General features: G+C 38.3%; 1 protein-coding gene across 2 annotated transcripts in view; it reads left to right on the forward strand.

Annotated features, from left to right (window-relative positions):
* LOC119120299 (CUB and sushi domain-containing protein 1-like) overlaps nucleotides 1–19,341 on the forward strand; it is a 282,068-nt gene that overhangs the window by 156,490 nt on the left and 106,237 nt on the right. For both annotated transcript variants that reach the window (XM_037247067.1, XM_037247068.1), the window contains exons 5-10: nucleotides 916–1,110; nucleotides 1,899–2,106; nucleotides 8,503–8,615; nucleotides 9,759–9,836; nucleotides 16,372–16,453; nucleotides 18,440–18,564. In XM_037247067.1, coding sequence (XP_037102962.1) covers nucleotides 916–1,110; nucleotides 1,899–2,106; nucleotides 8,503–8,615; nucleotides 9,759–9,836; nucleotides 16,372–16,453; nucleotides 18,440–18,564 — 801 coding nt within the window. The remainder of the gene's footprint in view (nucleotides 1–915; nucleotides 1,111–1,898; nucleotides 2,107–8,502; nucleotides 8,616–9,758; nucleotides 9,837–16,371; nucleotides 16,454–18,439; nucleotides 18,565–19,341) is intronic.

The following is a 19,341-nucleotide window of genomic DNA, read 5'->3' on the forward strand; positions in this document are numbered from 1 at the left end:
TCTAATTACCATGCCAGTGTTTAATTGGAACAGCCTACACAAACTGATTAAACTGAGTATCCTTTAAATATAGACAGACTATTTTATATACGCACACACAAGCACATGCACGCATGCACACACTGGGATTTGGATGCACATTACACACTCAACAAGTTAACACGCTCCAGTTGTACAAGCGCACACAACACAACAGGGTTAGAACGTGTGGATTTTTTTTTCATCCTGTTACTTCACTGACTGTGTTGCTGCCCTCTTTGTGGAGCCCAGGCATGTTGGCCTCAGCCGCAGATTGATTTTTGGCCCAGTTAGGCCACAAGCGCCCTTGTAGCTGCTGCCACTGTGACATCCAACAACTGGCGACAACACATGTTCATCAAGGATAAATAAAGATAATACTCATACACACAATCAAATTAGGTCCATTTTGTGATTAAAATAAATTATGCATTATTTATTCATTAATCAGAGGTGTGTGTGTATAGGCTTTCTTGTGTCATTAACTGGATGTTGTTAATGTCTGAAATTTCATGGTTCCATCTTGGCTAGGTCTCTCTTGCAATAGAGATCTCCGATCTTAATGAGACCAGGTTAGGTTTTTAACAATTTGGCTGGTCCCTTCCGTTGCAAAGGTCCTTGATAACCATGCTAGACATGCAACATCTGACATCCTTGAATCTAACTCCAAAAGCATAATAATGTGAATAATATTTAGCGTGGGAACAGAGACCTTTTTGGGCATCAATTAAAAAGTAATCAAATTTAGACAAACATTCCGTTTTTCAAAAACTTTTCTAGATATTGAAACTTTAGGGAAGGTACTACATTCTGGTCTCTTAAATAAATATTTTGTCAAAGTGAAATCTCTCGATAGAATAACATCACTCAACTTTGTTTGCTTTTTTTATGTTTCAGTCCTGCCCAGCCACACATGTGGCACCCCCGGACTCATTCCGAATGGAGTCATCCACGGAGCACGGTACAACATTGGGGACAAAATCCGTTACAGCTGCGAGTCTGGTTTTGTCCTGGAGGGACATAATATCCTCACGTGCATTGTATCACCGGGCAGCGGAGCACAGTGGGATTTCCCTTCACCGTTTTGTAGAGGTAAGTGCACTTTGCCTTTAATTATTTCTCATCCTTGACTTAGATAAGCAGTTATGGCATCTCCCAAAGGAGATCTGCTGGTAATTCCTGTGGAGAATATATCTACAGAAATAGCCCTGAAAGTATATAAAACTAATTACCCGGGTCATGAGAATGGAGGGACCAGATCACTAGGTCACAGGCTGGAGACGGATAAGAAGCTCCTGTGTATTGATTCCCTAAAATTACAGTAAGGTCTCGTTTAAACAACTGTATGTAACAAAGCCTCAGTTTGAGTCTCATATCCTGACACAACCCCCCTCTAATGGTCAATTAGTTTGCAAACAACAAGAAACCTGTGCATGTTTCTACTGAAGAGACACATGAAGGAGAAGAATTCCAAATCTCAGGGGCAATCTCAGCAAAATGCTTTTTGTTTAGTTTCCCTTGAATGTGATTTGATAACTTGAATTCTTAAATGCCTTCAAATAATTTCCAGTAAGGTGCTTATGCATTTGTTTATACCCATATTATACTATATTATTACTAGCTATGTTATTTATATATTTATTCATATATTCAAATATATATGAACTTTCTATTATTGTATGCATAGTATTTGTATTATCCTAAAAAAATTATTTAGTAGACTCAAATAGTGGGGCTGGTGTGATTTTATTTCTTTTTTTTTTGCCATATTACAATAAAGTCTACTTTCACATCCACTATAGTAGGTGGCAGTGGCACTCTCATTTTAAGAGTGTCCAAAGAATCTATCCACTCATTCATTATCATTCTTCTCTCTCCAGCGGAGGGGGCATGCGGCGGCACGTTACGAGGCACCGCAGGTTCAATAACCAGTCCCGGCTACCCCGCTGAGTATGACAACAATCTGGATTGCACGTGGTCAATCCTGGCTGAGCCCGGGGACACAATAGCGCTTGTCTTCAATGACTTCTTATTGGAAGACAAGTATGACTTTCTGGAAATCAGCGGGACAGAGGCACCCAGCATATGGTGAGAAGTGTTTCTGTGTGCACGGAAAATGACAAATCTTTTTTTTACCAGTATGTAAAATGGTCGTTTATATAAAAACACCCACAACCTGGTCTTGGTCTGTAAATAGAATAGAATAATACTACTTTAGGTATGACAAGGGACTTCATTTTTAGTAACTTATTTGTGATGTAAATAATATTAAAATAGTCATTTGTTTGTCTAGAAATACAATGAGTAGATAAATTAACACACTTCATTTGGTAACATTTTGTAAATTATACATCATATAACTTTTAACTACTTGGTCGTTGTTTTTTGTACAAACGTCAACGAAATTTTTTGTGAGTGCCAGCTCAAAACAACTTTGATGCTACACAACGTTCCTTGTTCCTTATTTGTTCAAAGCCCAAAGGGAAACTGACTCCTTTTTCACTCCTGTATACAATATTTGTGTTTCAAAACTGGCAGTTTGTTCCAGCAGCTGTTACATTTGTTTCCCTCATTTAGTACAATCTTAGAATTTGTGCCTTCGTCTTCACTCAAGGCGTAATGCGTTTGAGCAGAAGTGGAGTCTGCCTGCTAGTTAAGCATGCGGTCTTGCTGCTCCATTAAGTTGCTGAGACAATGTCGAAAGGCTTAACAAAGTCTCGTGTCCATTGTGTCAACAACAATATTGACCGTGAGGCGCATTTATGTTGAAAAAATAACATCAGCAGTCTTTATGGTGATTTTAGGCTTCATTGAGACCGATTTTCGAGTTTGTTCATAAATCGTCAATTGATTGAGAGGATGTTGAAAGGCCTTCATTCCCGAGGGTCCTCATTAGCCTTTTGTGACACCACATTTTCCTCCCCTTCTTCCAGTAAGATAAATGACTTTGTGTTCAACTGATAAAAATAAATTGCTTTCATGAGAACATAGATTAAATCAGTTAAGAAATCTTACAATACACATAATTCTTCTCCAACAAATCCATAATCCTCCGCAATGCAATAATTCATCCAAGGCTTATTTCCTTATTTCAGCGGTGTCCTCACAGCTGCGCAAGGTGACATGGCATTTGGTCTTGATCGGTAAATACAAATATCAGTGAGAGCAGGTGTTTGCATGCAAAAGGCAGAGAAGTTTCTTCCATGCTCTGTAACTCTGACGGTATGGGATTTGTATCTTTATTTATCTATCATCGTCTTCAGTCTCCAGATAAAGAAATATGTCGTCTGCTGAAGAAGAAAACCTGATTGTGTGTGGTGAGATTGGAATTGATTGGTGGACAGATAAATGGGCGGCGTGTACGTGGCTCAAGAGGATGGTGCTCGACGGAAACAAAAGGATGGGCGAATAATTGCGTGTTTAGTCCTGTCGCCAGTTGAACGGTTACACATCAAGCGTAGCGTTCTCATGATACCATTTATGTGTATGTCTGCATGTCAGTGTCAGGTCTTAAGTGGCCTGCTGGCAGCTTGAGCTGTTGCGTGTTGTCCCCCAGGCGCTGACAGATAGTGCACACACGTATGCACGTACATACTCACCTGCCTTATCTGTGAAAGCTTACGTTCAAAGACCACAATCACCGAAGCTTCGCCAGTGATGGAGTCGGAGGGTTGTCGCCGTAGACAGGGGCCAGGCTATTGAAGGCACAGTCGGTGAGATGGAAATCATCGGCTTCAGCAACCAACACCTTTCGACTTGATAGAATATTGTGTCCCTAGTGTCCCCTAGTATACAACTAGTAGCTTTTGTCCTGCAAGGCACAATAGCACAATTTCAGGATTTAAATAAAGATACGATACCACAAAGTCTATGCATAAGAACATTATTGCCAGGATGTTCATGGTAAAGTCGTAGTGTGTTTTGAATTATTACCCATTTGTTGATTTTGTTCATTTATTAAACAAATAGATTGTGTAGAGAAGATCATTAGTGTATATCATTTTTGATCATGTGATCACATGTTTCTGTCACGTTGGATGCCCAGATCAGGAGGATAGGGTAGACTTAAAACACAAAGACTGGGAGACTGACTTTTAAATAAAACTGAGACTGTTTTTGGCTTACTTTACCTAAAACAGCATTAACTTTGCTTCACATTTGCCTCAAGGCTGGATAGAGATTACCACGATGGGAGTCAACAGAATGCTACATTTCTGACCTATATACAAATACATTCAATACAATACCATGGCAACAACCAACCAATATCCAACATAACTTGAATATAGGAAATGGAGATTTTGACTCAATGTACAGTATTTGACATGCGAGTTCTAACACTGCTAACTTACCTTAAATGAAGTGTATGGAGTTTGGCTCCGCTTATTTGAGAAAGCCATCGCCATGTTCCCAAGTAACTAAGTATGTACTTTTCTCCAGACGTGGGATTAAGACATGACTGACTGCTTCTCTGAGGGATGTGGGCAGGTCATTGTGAGGATGATTGACACATGACAGGACCACTATGACTGTTTGTTCCTGTTTACCGGGAGGTTTTTTTTCTGATTGGTTGTCCCAAAAGCAATTTCCTGTTCCATGTTTCTGTCTATTAGTTGGCAGGTTCAATGTCACGTTGACTGGCTGTCACACATGCACCCTCGTACACTGCTACACAACACACACACACACACACACACACACATGCACACATGCAGGCAAGCACATACACACATGCGTAATTGGACTGGGACCATTTGGAGTTTTTTTTTTTAACCAACTGGTCAAATTGAAATGTTTGTTTCGTGTTTGTCAGAATGAAATTATGGTGATTTTTATTTTTCTCCATTTGTGTTGGCCATACCTGAACCCCCCGCCCCCTCCACCCACCCAGCCACCCACACACACTAAATTGAAATCCTCATTGTGTTTCCTTAGAATTGCAGAAAATGAATTGTTGGCCGAGTGTGACTGAAACCAGACTTATGAAGTATGTGACCGCATTAGCTCCAACGGAGTTCTACAAAATTGAATTCCTGATTTTTTTGATCATCGAGCGCTGATGAGTTTGTGGCATCATAGGTCCGCTGGGAAAAAAAACAACCTTAAAATCTAGTTCAGTTGTACTGACTAAAAGCATTTTTTATATGGACAAAATTAGGGAGATTGTAACTCAACTAAAACTTGACAGCCAAACTTTTGATCTTTGTTACAATTTGTAATTCTCCGCTTATGAATGCAAGATAAAAGAAAATTAATTGTCCCGTGAACGTGCATAAATCAGATCACAATACATTGAAGGTCAGAGCCTTCCAACCTGCACAATCAACTCTCCTTCTGGCCATCCCATCTTCTCTATTTATTTCTCTTTGCTAGCACCTTCCTCTCTTCTTCCTCAGCTCCCCAAGTATCTGTAGTGCTACTTTATTCAACTGGATGGCTGGAGCAATTAATCATATTTTGTTCCCTGCTGTCCACTACATTTCTCACACTTATTGCACCACACTTGGCAGCACTAAAACCTCAATAATTTGCCTTAATCTAAGGTAAAATCACTGAGATAGTCAACCATTTTATACTCATTTTGAAAGGTTGATGGAATCTCCAAATGTTCACATCAAATGAACCCATTCCATTTCCACCTGCTTTGGACTTTAATCTAATTTAAAAACACTAGTAGACAATTATTAATTTGTTATTGGGGTCACTGCTGGTAATATGATCAAACTGTTATTCATAATATATTCCTGTACAACAGCTCTCTACTGTAAACTCATTATTTTCTAATTTTCATAAACTCCGACTACTATTTTCCCGTTGTGCCTTTCATTCTGATAACAATACAACTTAAATAATGAGTTTATATAGAACCAATAATTATCAAAGCCCACTGTCACCAATGTGTCCACCTTAGTCAGCCTCCAATTAAAATTCAAGTCCATTTTGAAGCCAGACATGCTGATTCTCATAACACACAGATTGTGGATTAATGAATCAACAATAGCACATCATCTGCAAACAGAAGAAATACCAACCCAATATCCCTGCAGATTGCCCATCTTTGTTAATAACAAACAGCAGAAAGTCACGCACACGTCAATCAGCATCCACTTCCCTGCTTCAACCAACTTGATTGCTTTGAGACCTCGTACTCCCAAAGGGAGATGCTCAGAAACATTCCACACTAGCTCAAAACACAAGAAGAGATTTGGAAAACATTGGTACACCTTTAAATGTGGATCAAATTTACATCTTTTAAGTTTATCAAGAGCAAGAATCCCATTATAGTACTGCAAACATGGTACAGTTCTCCATGGGAAACGTTTGGGATTGAATCTCGGTCTGTCAAAATTCGCAACCTCTAATACTGTCAACAATCGAGTTTGAAAAGGGTTATTGACTGCATGTAAACATAGTCGATGATAGAAATTGACAGTATCATTGACAGTTGTAAACAGTCCTCCTATCCACTTTCTCCTACTAAAGCCATCAGACTCTAACAGTGGTTGGTAGCACATCTTTGATTCCAAAGAACAAAGTCTGTACGCTAGTATCCAATTTCTTTACTATACTACATGTCCCTCTGCGGAGGCTCACGCCCACCAGAGTTTCAATAATTGTAATAACTTTACAAAAAAAAAAGAGATTACGGCCAATCAGAAGGGTAAGGGCCAAAACAACAGTATCTTGAGGGTATTACGACGCTTCTCTAATTAGTTTATCACAAGTGAAGCCAATTGCCTAGAGCCGTAGTGATGGAAATATTTCTATAACAATTTTTTTTTGTATTGATTCAAAGCAAAGAGGGCAGGTGTTGATCTGAAATTAAGCAAACATTCAACAAAACTTGTTGTTCATTTCCAACCAGCTCTTGATTAAACTAAATGGAAACTCCATCCATAAATGTTCTTCTTTTCCATAGATTCAGATCACAGGACAGTAGTTTAGCAAGGAAGCCCCTGTGTAATCCACAGTCCGTGACCAAGGAACATAGAACGACCTGTAAGATCAACCAGTCCATCTCCCACTGCATCTTAAATGCCTGATGTAGAAATAGGAAGATGGTTGTGCATTGCCCTATTTATGACTTTATCAGTTGACCTCTAATACTCCACATTTTTACATTTATAATGAGCAGGTTGGCTCATGGCATCACACTGTTGACACAAATAAGCTTGCAGAGCAACCCCTGCAGAGCGCCAGCTGGTTGTTTTCAGAATTCATAGTATTATTTGGAGGAATTTTCTGCTGTTAAAAAATAACAAAAACAAAAAAACTGAGCTATACACATTTTATCTCAGCAGGTCTTCAAGTGATTTACATATCAAACATTTTGAGATTGGCACAATGGAGTGTATGTATATATATATATATATGTACCATATATATATATATATATATATATATATATGGTACATTTTTGACTGTCCTTTAAAGTTTTGTATAAAAAGTCTAAAAATGGGGCTCATATCTTAGCTGATAAAGTGTTCTTATTGACTCAAGAGATAACACATTTCTGGAACCATTGTGGACTAGATTTCTGCTGCCTTTAGGCTTACACAGTGACAGTGTCATACTTTTGTTTTGTTACTTATTATGCCAGATTTTCTTGAGCTGTCTTTTTCATTCCTTTTGTTTTGGACCTGATAACCTCCCCAAGTATGTATCTCTTGTGATAAGCCCTCAATAAAGTTATTTTAATATTTTCAAACAACCTCTTATTTCTGACCTGTCCCTTATCTGTGCATGTTTCTCTTCTTCATCTCCGTTTCTATCTACCTGTGATATTATTAAAGGGCAGTTAAAGTGACTCATATTGCTAGAGGGGGGGTAGTAGACCATTGAATTTCAGCAAGCCTGCAGTCTATACATCACTTCCTATTTTTTGACTCACTGCACCGCTTGCTTTGCCTCACTTTTTGGGTATTTTTTTTCCCCCCTTCCGTGCCTCTGTCTTCCTTGGTAAGGAAATATACGAGTAGCTGAAGCTGATGTAAGACTTACCATCGACAACCAACTCAGTCTCAGCAGTGTTGCTTCGAAAACAGTTTTGAAGGATGGGAACTTTGATTACTTTTTAAGACTTAGTATTTCACTCCTTGTATTTTCCCATTAGTTTCCAACTCTGCAAGCATGGCAGTGCAGCACAAAACCATCACCAATTTTGACACCATCAGAGATGTATTAATTTTTTTTAAATGTGTGTATGATTGTCGTTGATGTTTGCAGAACCATACTGAGATCTATTTTTAAATGATGTGCATTTATAGTGACCACACATTAACCTTCATTACATGTTGCTGTAAGTTGTTTAGCTATTCACTGCAAATGTCCATTGAGATTCCAGTTCATTGTTTGTCTATAAAAGATGCCTCCTTAAGTATGCAGCTCTTAATAGAAAATGGAAAAAAAAAAAAGAAAAATAATGGAAAACAAATAAATAAATACAAATTTAATAAATAAATAAATGTACTTGATTCTTTTCAGGCTTACTGGGACAACCCTGCCCTCACCAGTGATATCAAGCAAGAACTGGTTGCGGATACACTTCACCTCAGACAGCAACCACAGAAGGAAAGGATTTAGTGCTCAGTACCAAGGTATGTTCTACACAAGTACACACAATGAGACTAGAAAGCCTATAAAATGAATATATATATATATATATTCATGTTTTGTTATGGTTATGCACTTGTTCACTTAGCATAAGGAAGTTAGGTGACCTTTACATTGCAGGCTTTATTCTCTGCTTAAAATGTGGCCACACTCATGAGCGCTATACCTCCATGTTCACCATGCATAACATAACAGGCAATATATTGAGTGATCTCACTTTCTAGCTAAATGCAAAAGGGCGCTCACCCTTTTAGTCACACATGAAAACATAAAATACATATAAGCACATGCTTGGCTTACTACCTATTTAGTTCATATTATTAGTATTTCCAGTGACAGGAGCTTGAAATGGCAGTGTTGATTTTGCTTCCATTTGCTCTTATTGAGTGCTTGGATGGACATGAATTTGCATATTAAAGTCAATCTGAATGGATGAAATTAAATAGTGCATGTCCAAGTCCTACTTTAGTTTGCCTTTCTTTGCGATTGGTTTTTATCATTATAACATCCTGTCTTCTATCTTCTATGTCCGTATGAGAAAGTTAAATTTGTATTTCCATGTTGAGTGTTCTCAGTGGAATGCAACTTGGTCGCACCAATGATTTTTGTGTTATCCTCTGTAAACCCGTTAAACGAAATTAAAAATATATATACTGTAAAAGGAATGAATTTCAATGCTGATCTCATTTTCTTTTTTCTTTTTCTCTCAAAATTAGCTAAAAAAAATTACTCTTTACAAAGATAATAATGCTCACTTATACATTTTCACGGAGGTATAACGTATTGGGTTAAAATAAAAATAATGCACTGTAGTGTGGATTTTTCTGAATCATGTTGAGAGAATTATTTAAACAATTTGACTACTACTTATTTCACAACATAATGGGGAAAATATTAGAAGCTTCTTAGTAGCTTTGACTGTGTCAATGAATTGAGCTTTATTATCTTGGTGAAAGCAACATTTTTGATGTAGGGCTTGTATCAGATCTCATTACATTTGTAATTGTGCGCCTAAAGTTGTAGTCAGTGATCACAGTTTTGATAGGATAAGAAGTTTATCAGCAAAAACGTTTTTTTTTTCATGTTTTCTCTAATAAAATGAGTTCTATCACTTTCCATCCCTTCAGTGAAAAAAGCAATAGAGTTGAAGTCCAGAGGAGTGAAGATGATGCCCAATAAAGACTCCAGTCACAAAAATGCAGTCTGTAAGTAACCCCCCCCCCCACACACACACACAGTCACATGGGACACAATACCATTTTTCAAAAAACAAATATAATAATAGCTTAGAGAATACTATATTGCAAATAGTATCAATCATGACAAATGTTAGTTTATCTTATAGTCTAATATGACACATAGTGTTTGAAAAGCATATATTCCTCCAGAAAAAAAGAAGCAGCTATTTTTGCTTGATTACAGTGTGTACTGTTTATAAATGTGGCCCCTGCTTCCTTCACACAATGAGTATGAAATCTATTAATACTGCTGGTATGACATACCATTTGATCCCAAATAGTGGCTTATTTACACACCCAGCAGTTGCATCATAATGGAGCTGTTTCCCTTTAAGCCAAAGAAAGGAAATCCAATATCACCTCTCCCTAAGTTGCATTTATGGTCTCTATTACCTCCTGGGGGAAATATCAGACCTCAGCCTGCTCCACAATGCTCACCGGCTTGTCCATAAATAAGTCTGTTTTGCCATTTGGTGCTTTGCAGGTGGTTGAAAGTGGGGATTTTAAGGTCTTTTTGTTTGGAAACGAGCCGGATGCTGTTTGTGATAACGACCCGATGGGAACAGTGACAGACTAGCAAAACAGCTAAGTCAGTGAAAAAGAAAACATCTCGATAAGAGAAATGAGAGGTCTCCAGCAAACTTTACTGCTTTTGTAGTGCTCTTGTTGTAAAGGCACTAAACATTCGCTATATCTGCTGAATCTTTATCAAATAATCAGCTTTTACAAATGTATAGTATTTAATATTGTCTATAGCGGTGTTTATGTTAGTGTTTTGACTGAATGTTTAAAAACTTTGCTTTCTCTGTAGTTTGACAGGATTTTTTTCCCCTGTTGCAAGTCAAAGCAAAAAAAAAGAAATCCAGTAAGCAATTTTCTAAGAAAATTGATGTCACTCGTATGTGTACTGTACTACAACTTCTTATAGATTTTAAATATTATACTGATTACATGGCAGTAATTTAGACTTTATTGAGTTATTTTAATCATGAAAACCCATTCTATGGAATTGGATTTCTGCTAAGGGACATATTGAAACACTATTTAGGTCATTTGATATATATATTTTTTAATTTTATGGAATTTATATGGCAGACAGAGCTCCTGCCCCAAGTGTTCCTTAGCTTTCACCTTCATCATAAAACCCTTGTCAATAAATCGGGCCATTTACATGCTCAGTCAAGCATGTGCTGCTGCAATTATCATTTGCGTGTGAGTTAATGTGCGTGTGTGACTTAAATATTTATCAATCTTGTGATGCCCGGTGAAGAGTTCAGATTATACACCGGCACCCTTTTGTTATGACTCTTTGCATGTTTCCCTTCGGCTATCGACTAAATTATTGCAGCAGGATACTTCAGAGACTTGGAGAAAAGTGGCTCTGGGTGTCTTAAATATACATTCTCCTAATGTTTAAAACTAACTGAGCTCAGTACAGCTGCAAAAAGTCAGTTAACCTTATGACTTGTGGAATACGATGCTCCACCTGGCCCATAGCTCACGGAATATTGCTCTGTGAGGATTTGGGTGTGATATTTAAGTAAAATTACAGCAATCTCCACTGTGTCCTACATGTGTTTTAAAACACCCCCCTAAGAAACCATTGCACTAAATTACAAATGCACAGAAGAAAACATGCTCGCTATCTGTAATAATATGATGCCAACGAATAAGGATAATAACGATTGAACGTGTTGTCCGGGGATGCTTCGAGGAGTTTAATTTCTCACTCCGGGTCCACTGCTCATTAAAAGAAATAGCAGCGCTGTTGTAGTGGAGACTTAAACTGGACAAAAAATGCATCGCACACTGGGTCAAGGGGTCTTGGATGTTAGTGGATGGAGGTCACTGGGAAACACAATCACCATTAAAGCATTATAAAACAGAAGCCAATTTAATTGAACATTGCATTATGACTCCCTGCGGAAATATTTTCGCTGTATAGCAAGGTGTGCAGTTTTCAGGCAATTTATAATTATTATATCAATGCATTGAACGATGATGAGTTTTAGCTATTAGCAAAATGGAGTGCATATGAATCATCATCTAACCATCTAATTAAAACAGCCTTTAGCCTACAATACAGCATAGTCTGATCTGAGCAGTAGCGTAAAAAGTTTGAGAATCTTGTGTTTGTGTTTCCAAAGCTAATTATTCAGACCCCCTTTTGTTCCTAGCACATGCGCAGGCATGCTTTTGATGGGTTTGTTGTGGCAGACCATGAAATCCCCTGACCCCAACCCCATTAAACACTGTCTCTGACCTAAGAAATTGACTGAGAACTATGTAGAAAGTCTTCTCAGAAGAGTGGAAGCTTTTATGACAGCAAATGAGAGTCCAGCAAGGCCATATTTTCTTTAGTTTTTCATTTCCAGTCGGTGTAATAACCAGGTGTTTTCTCCCATCTACTAGTTTGCTTTATTGTACATTGCTTTCGGCGTGCATCTGTGTTTTTATGTGGTGATTAAGTGGCTGGTGTGTTCCATGAGCAGACAAGCGACTGTAGACATTAGTCTTCAACTTGACTGACCTGCGGAATAGGTAGAATAGTGGACGAAAGGCATCCAGTGAATCTAAAAACTACACACATTCCACAAACTCTGTCTTTATAATCTGAAGAGCAGCTCGAGTTCTTAACAGGAACATTTTCAGGCCATTCCACACACACACACACAGACTGTCTCGCTCTTTTGCTGTTTATCTATTTTGATCATTGTATGCATAACTGAATTTAACACTACACTTTTCAATCATACAATCACCAAATGAGTACCTATGCTGAACTGAATTCAGAAGACAACAAATAAGATTCAATGGATGAGCATCAGCATAAATCGGAGTCATGAAGTACAACTGAAGTAGTTACAAGTGTCATAAATCTACGTTACTACAGTACTACCACTCACAGACTAGTTATTTTGTGGTGACAATAAATACTTAATGACATGCCACAAAACCACTGGCCCACCACATCTGTTACATCGACAAAGCATCCATCCATATCACTGCGCCATAGTTCTTGCCAACTTCATCATGGCCAGGGTAGCTAGGTGAAATCGGTAAATGTTTTGTTAAGGACCAGCTCAGTGGCCTAGTGGTAGAGTGTCCGCCCTGAGACTGGAAGGTTGTGGGTTCAAACCCCGGCCGGATCATACCAAAGACTATAAAAATGGGACCCATTGCCTCCCTGCTTGGCACTCAGCATTAAGGGTTGGAATTGAGGGGTTAGATCACCAACTGATTCCCGAGCGCGGCACCGCTGCTGCTCACTGCTCCCCTCTCCCCCAGGGGATGGATCAAAATCACACGGGGATGGGTTAAATGCAGAGGACAAATTTCACCACACCCAGATGTGTGTGTGACGATCATTGGGACTTTAACTTTTTTCTTTTTATTACAACTTCACTATTCCAGCCATTGTCAAAAATGCAGAAAATTGAACTAGTTGCTGTGGAGATTCTGGGCTTCTTAGCACTCCCAGCATACCGTTGAGTCAGGTGGCCTCAAGCCCTTAAACCTGCTCTGGGGCTCAACACCATTAGCGCAGTGTCATGTTAATAGGATCATACTGCGTATGGGCGGTTATATCGGACCTATGTTAACATTTCTACCAAGTAAAACAATGACACTTATTTATTTATTTTTTACTAATTAGTGTTTCTCAACCTTTACTGAGCCAAGGCACCCATTTTGCCATAGGGCTTAGTGGTTGTCTCCCTACTCAAAGGTTTGATCCTAAACACTCGTGACCATGACCAAGTGTCCTTGAACAAGACACTGAACCCTAATTTGCTCCCAGTGGACCTTGCAGCACCTTGCATGGCAGCAGCCTCACATTGGTGTATCTGTGTGTGTGAATGTGAGGTATTGTAAAGCTGTTGTCTGGTCCTGTAAATAGGTAATCCTATGCTTCATAATAATAATAATAATCATCATCATATATATATATATATATATATATATATATTAAAAAAATTCCCATTATTGTTATAATTCTTAAATTAAACAAATAACTAAAAAAACATTAACCCCACTTGATGAAATTATTTAGTGACCATTGAAATAAAACAAATGAAAATTCTACTTTAACATTGAAATTGTATTTTATTTGCTGCATTGAAGTGCTCATAAATTCGTTAAAATGAAGAATCAATTCAGTCAAAATTCAACACATATTGATGTTTATTATTAATTATTTTTGTGTGCAGCTTTATGGTGGTCTCTAAATGCAGTTATTGATTTTCACAATGCAATTATTACTAATCTGAGGTAAATTAGTCCACCATCCAAAAAATCAAATGCAAGAGTGAGCATTGTTGATTTAAACGGTTGGAGTGATCTGCTGTATGGTTGCTGTGTACATAAATCGACACCAAACAGAAAATTAATCACTTTCTATGATTTCCTAGAGAGTTAAATTGTAAAGATGAAAGGTCTGGAAAGACACTTTGAAGATATGGAAACAACATTATGCATCATAATCTTGTATTTCAATGGCAAATGGTCTTTTAAGTGCAAATATGGGATTAAGTCAGTTTGAGAATTTTTGAAAACGGCCCAGCTTTTTCTCCATTACAATCTCATGCTGTTTGAATGAGCCGTATTTGGCAAATGAACCTTGTTAAAGGATGCCAATGAATGTCATTTGAACATGAGTGAGGGTGAAAGGGATGAGAGGAATGTGGCTGAGTGTGTGTGTTTTCCGGATGTGTGATGTGTTTTTGGAAAGAACATCAAAACCACGGTGGAGCTGCAAGACAGCTTGTTCTGTTTGCACCGTATCCCACACAAACATGCATACAAATTGTCAATTCACTCACAACCCACAGCACGCAAATGCAGAAAATCGCCCATTCATCTTTGATGCCTGCATTTCTGAAACTTCCGAATCGCTGTGTACATTTCCGATAAGGTATGGGTGAGGAGACAGTTTAAGAAGTAAACTTTCAAGTTGCAAGACGAAATGCCCCCCTCCATTCCCTCATTGTTTTTGTTTTACTATTATTGCTGCCATCGTGTTATTGCTGTTCTTCTGTGGAAAAAGCAGTAGAAATAGACAGTGAGCCTTTTTTGAGTGTGCTTGTGAGCGCACGAGATTGATTGACACCTCGTCAGTTGTGTTGTCTATCTTTGGTTCTTGTTTGTTTTTAATTGGTTGTTTTTCCAACGAGCACGGCCTTGTATTTAAAATCAAAATAAAGAGGTACAATGTGGGACATGTGAAGGGCGATTTTATTAAAATATTTTTTGGGCAACTACTTTCAGATCATACAGAAATTTTTAAGTCCTTCTTTAAGAAAATTGTCAAGACATGGCTTATGCTGATTATTACATCCACATTTGCCTGTTGCTTTTTGCTTAGAAAAATATTACCGTAATTTTCGGACTATAAGTCGCACCGGAGTATAAGTCGCACCAGCCATAAAATGCCCAAAAAGTGAAAAAAACCCATATATATGTATATAAATCGCTCCTGAGTATAAGTCGCCCCCCCACCCAAACTATGAAAAAAAAACGCGACTTATAGTCCGAAAAGTACGGTAATTCGTAATCAGTAATTATCAAGCAACTCATCACATATTTTTATCAAAAAAATTTGAAACTTAATAACACTGAATGATTTGTTTTTCACTTGGATTTGTAGTCAGGCTATCACCTCCTCAGAGCTGCTCATTTGTCCATTTTTGAAGAGGAAGAAGGCTGGTTTTGTGCACGCCGAATCACCGTCACACTCATATTTTGGAACCGTTACTGATGTGCTAGAAATAGCTGTGATTTCCTTTCAAAGAATTGTCAAATGTCTCCTAAAAAAAACATTTGTTCACGCTGCCACATTCAGTAACAGTTACTTTAGCTTCTGCTTTTATCGGGGGACCCAAACTCTTCTTCTCCTCCTTTTGTGGTCGACAAGATGTGTTTTATTTTGAATTTCAAATCTCAGTAAATGTACCGAGATACTTTTCAACACATCATGTTCACCATGACTTCTGGCAGATGAAGACATGCCTTTTGACTGCTACCGTCACGTTGGCTTTTTGTCAACGTTTCGTAGCTTTCCTCAGTGCTTTTGCTTTAAAATTGTGGGGTTTTGTTCACTTCGGTGCAGCACAGTGATGCATGGATGCACCACAATCAAGCGGTATACAAAAGTGTTTTAATTAATAGGAATAACCCCCAACCAAAAGCCACACTGTAAGTTATTAGTACAACTATGTCAGAGAAAAAATACATCAAGCTGTTTTTTTTTTAATGTTGGAGTTTTTTATGCTGGGGATGCATGGTTTATAAATGTTGACATTTATATATCATTAGTTAAGGTTCATTGTCACAGCTGGGCAGACAATATGCTTTTTTATTAATTCTAGGATAAAACTGAAATCAGAAAAAAAAAGAGAAATTTAGGCTCCAGGACACTAACTCTTTCCATTTCACACATATATACATTAGCATTGCTTTCTTGGTGTCTGTTAATGGTAATGAGTGCATTTTTATTTTCTCCCAGTGAGTCAAAGTGGCTTGGCTGGAGATGTGTGTCCAGATCCTGGAGTCCCCGACAATGGCAAGAGGATGGGATCCACCTTCCAGTGAGTCTACCTTTCATTATTTTCCAAGCATCCTGAGATATTGTACACAAGAAACATTTTCTGTTGAAAGTGAATAATGCATCTGCATTAAATGATTCGCAAAGGTGTTTTACACAATGTGGTCACTGACCTTTATGAAACTGAGAGCTCCTTAATGTAAACTGCTTTTAAATTGATACTCACTTATGGAAAAACAAATTTAAATTTAATTCATATTACCTTCATTAATGTATTTTTAGGTGCCACATTAGCCTATCCCAGCCGTCATACCAGTGGGATAAAAATAACTATAGATTTTGAATTCCTTATAGCAAAATATGGCAGAGGCTTGCTGCCTTCTGCCTCTTCCTTCCTCTTCATATTGTTCATGTTGTAGCAACAAGCAAACGGGTTTAATGTGTCAGAAAAGGGTGATTGGAGCAACATGAATGACTAACAAACTAAATCATTTGATGACTCATGCACTAGATGTGTTTGTGTCAACCAGCAGTAAAGGAGACAATTCATGATCCTCTTGTATGATGCAATTATCCTCAGAGCATAGCATCTGGAGCTGATAGTCTTGTCTTGTAATTACAAAAGACTCAAGGAAGGATTTTTTTTGGGCCCAAAAACGTTTAAATGATAATCATCTTTTATTCTCCTGCTCCTGCTGTTCTTCACTGTCATTAGTTACTATGGCTGCACAAATGTAATGGGACTATTATTAGAGTCTGTGCGTTAGTGAAAGGTTACCGTATTTTCCGGACTATAAGGCGCACCTAAAAACCTAACATTTTCTCAAAAGCCGACAGTGCGCCTTATAGTCCGGTGCGCCTTATATATGGACCAAATTCCTAAATTTAAACTGGCCCGAAGCATTGTGTCATGAAATCCATCATAAGTGGCCCGCTGAAGACTATGAATCATGAATCAAAAATACTATGGATCATTATTTTGTGATTATAAAGTAATTTGTTGCGTCTGAAGTTGAAATAAAAAAGATAAAATGGAGAATGATATGATTTGGATAAAAAGTCTGACATGATGCATTAATGGTGCGCCTTATAGTCCGGTGCGCCTTATATAAGGACGAAGTTTTAAAATGGGCCATTCATTGAAGGTGCGCCTTATAGTCCGGTGCGCCTTATAGTCCGGAAAATACGGTACTACCAACATATGCACATGTAGTTTAAGTGTGCATACATGTCAAAGCTGTGTGGATGTAATTGGTGAGTTTTGGCCTTCGTATCCACTTATCAAGCACTGAGGAGAAGAAACTGTTATTTGTGATGAGAATGAAAGAACAGAGTATATTGTGCATGAGAACACGTATATGACAAAAATCAAATTTAATCAGTTTTAATACACAATACATACACAGCTGTGCCTGTTGCTGCAAATTTCTTGGCCAGTACTTGTATGTAAGTTGTATACTCTGCATGATGACAGAGAGATGTGTACGCAATATCGTGTTTAACAACAGGGTGGAGCCCCTGAACAACGAGGAGCTACTGTCGAATCTGGGCCAGGAGGTAAACGGTTGTCTTTCAGCAGTGAAGAGACATTGAGCTTTTTAGGCAAGACGTCATGTGGACTTGTGCTGACATGGCTGAATGTCCCGTTCACATATAAGACAGCAGGATGTCTAAAGCATTAGTGAGTTGAAAAAACTGACGAGGGACAAGAGACAAAGTACTGGGATCTTAAAATAAGAACTGAAAACACAAGTGTGAGCAGAGGAAAGCAGGCAGTAGCTCACACATTTAGAATGAATACATACTTGGTACTGTAATTGTTTGCGAATCGATTCATGTTTGAATAGACTTTAATTTATAAGACATCTTTGAACATCAGTGGTGGTAAAAGCTCGAATGGCAGATCCACGACCCCACCAAAGACACACAATGCTCATACCCTTTTTGTAAGACGACCGCCAATGCTGGAAAATCTCACACAATAGCATGACTGTGTTTGACATTGCTTCTGTTTTGTCTCTCAAAATAGAATCGGCTCCAGCGTCCAATTCAGTTGTGATGACAGCTATGTTCTTCAAGGATCCAAAAGTATTACGTGTCAAAGAGTGACGGACACGCTGGCTGCTTGGAGTGACCATAGGCCCATCTGCAGAAGTAGGTTTTAACACCTGCCGTCACCTCCATGAAACCGTCATCGAAGACATGATTTACTGTCCTGTACTGTACCTGGACTGTATCCCACCGCGAGTTTTGATAAGACAATTAAGGACATTTTCAAAATGATTCTTTTACCTGAAAAATGGTAATCACAATAAGATTGAGTATAGTTCACGGCACCAACCTACAATCACAAAAGTGCACAAATGTTTTTTTACCTCTCTGACAGTATAACTAAAATAGATACTATAATTTATTTCTATGTATGTAATCACATTATCAAAGTACGTTTCAGGCAAATCTTATTACAACGTGTACACACACATCACTCTTGGCTTGCATTACTTTTTATTGGTCAGAGCGCCAATGGCCTAACATTCATACTTTGTAGGAGTGGATTTTGAGGAATCCATTGTTTTTGTGAGACTGACATTGGTTGATTGTCATTATTTGCGCTGCTAATATTACAGAGACATGATATCATTTACATTCGGTGCTTTGCTGATTGCACGGCCGCTTGCAGCGTGAGTGTTAAAGCAATGATGCAGGGGCTCTCGCTGCCCACGTACTTACTGACAATACCCTGTTGCCTTTATTGCTCCACATCGGAAAGACAGACAGCTGGCATACACAAAGCAAAATACACACAGGAATATACACGCCCACATTGACAGCATGTATCCAAAGGATGGTGTCACACACCTCTGCAGCAGTCTTTGCCTCGAGCTGTGTGTGCGTATGTGTGTCCGTTTGACGGTCATGCTCCCCATGCTC

The sequence above is a fragment of the Syngnathus acus genome, chromosome 3, assembly GCF_901709675.1.
Source record: "Syngnathus acus chromosome 3, fSynAcu1.2, whole genome shotgun sequence".
NCBI classification, from domain to species: Eukaryota; Metazoa; Chordata; class Actinopteri; order Syngnathiformes; family Syngnathidae; genus Syngnathus; species Syngnathus acus.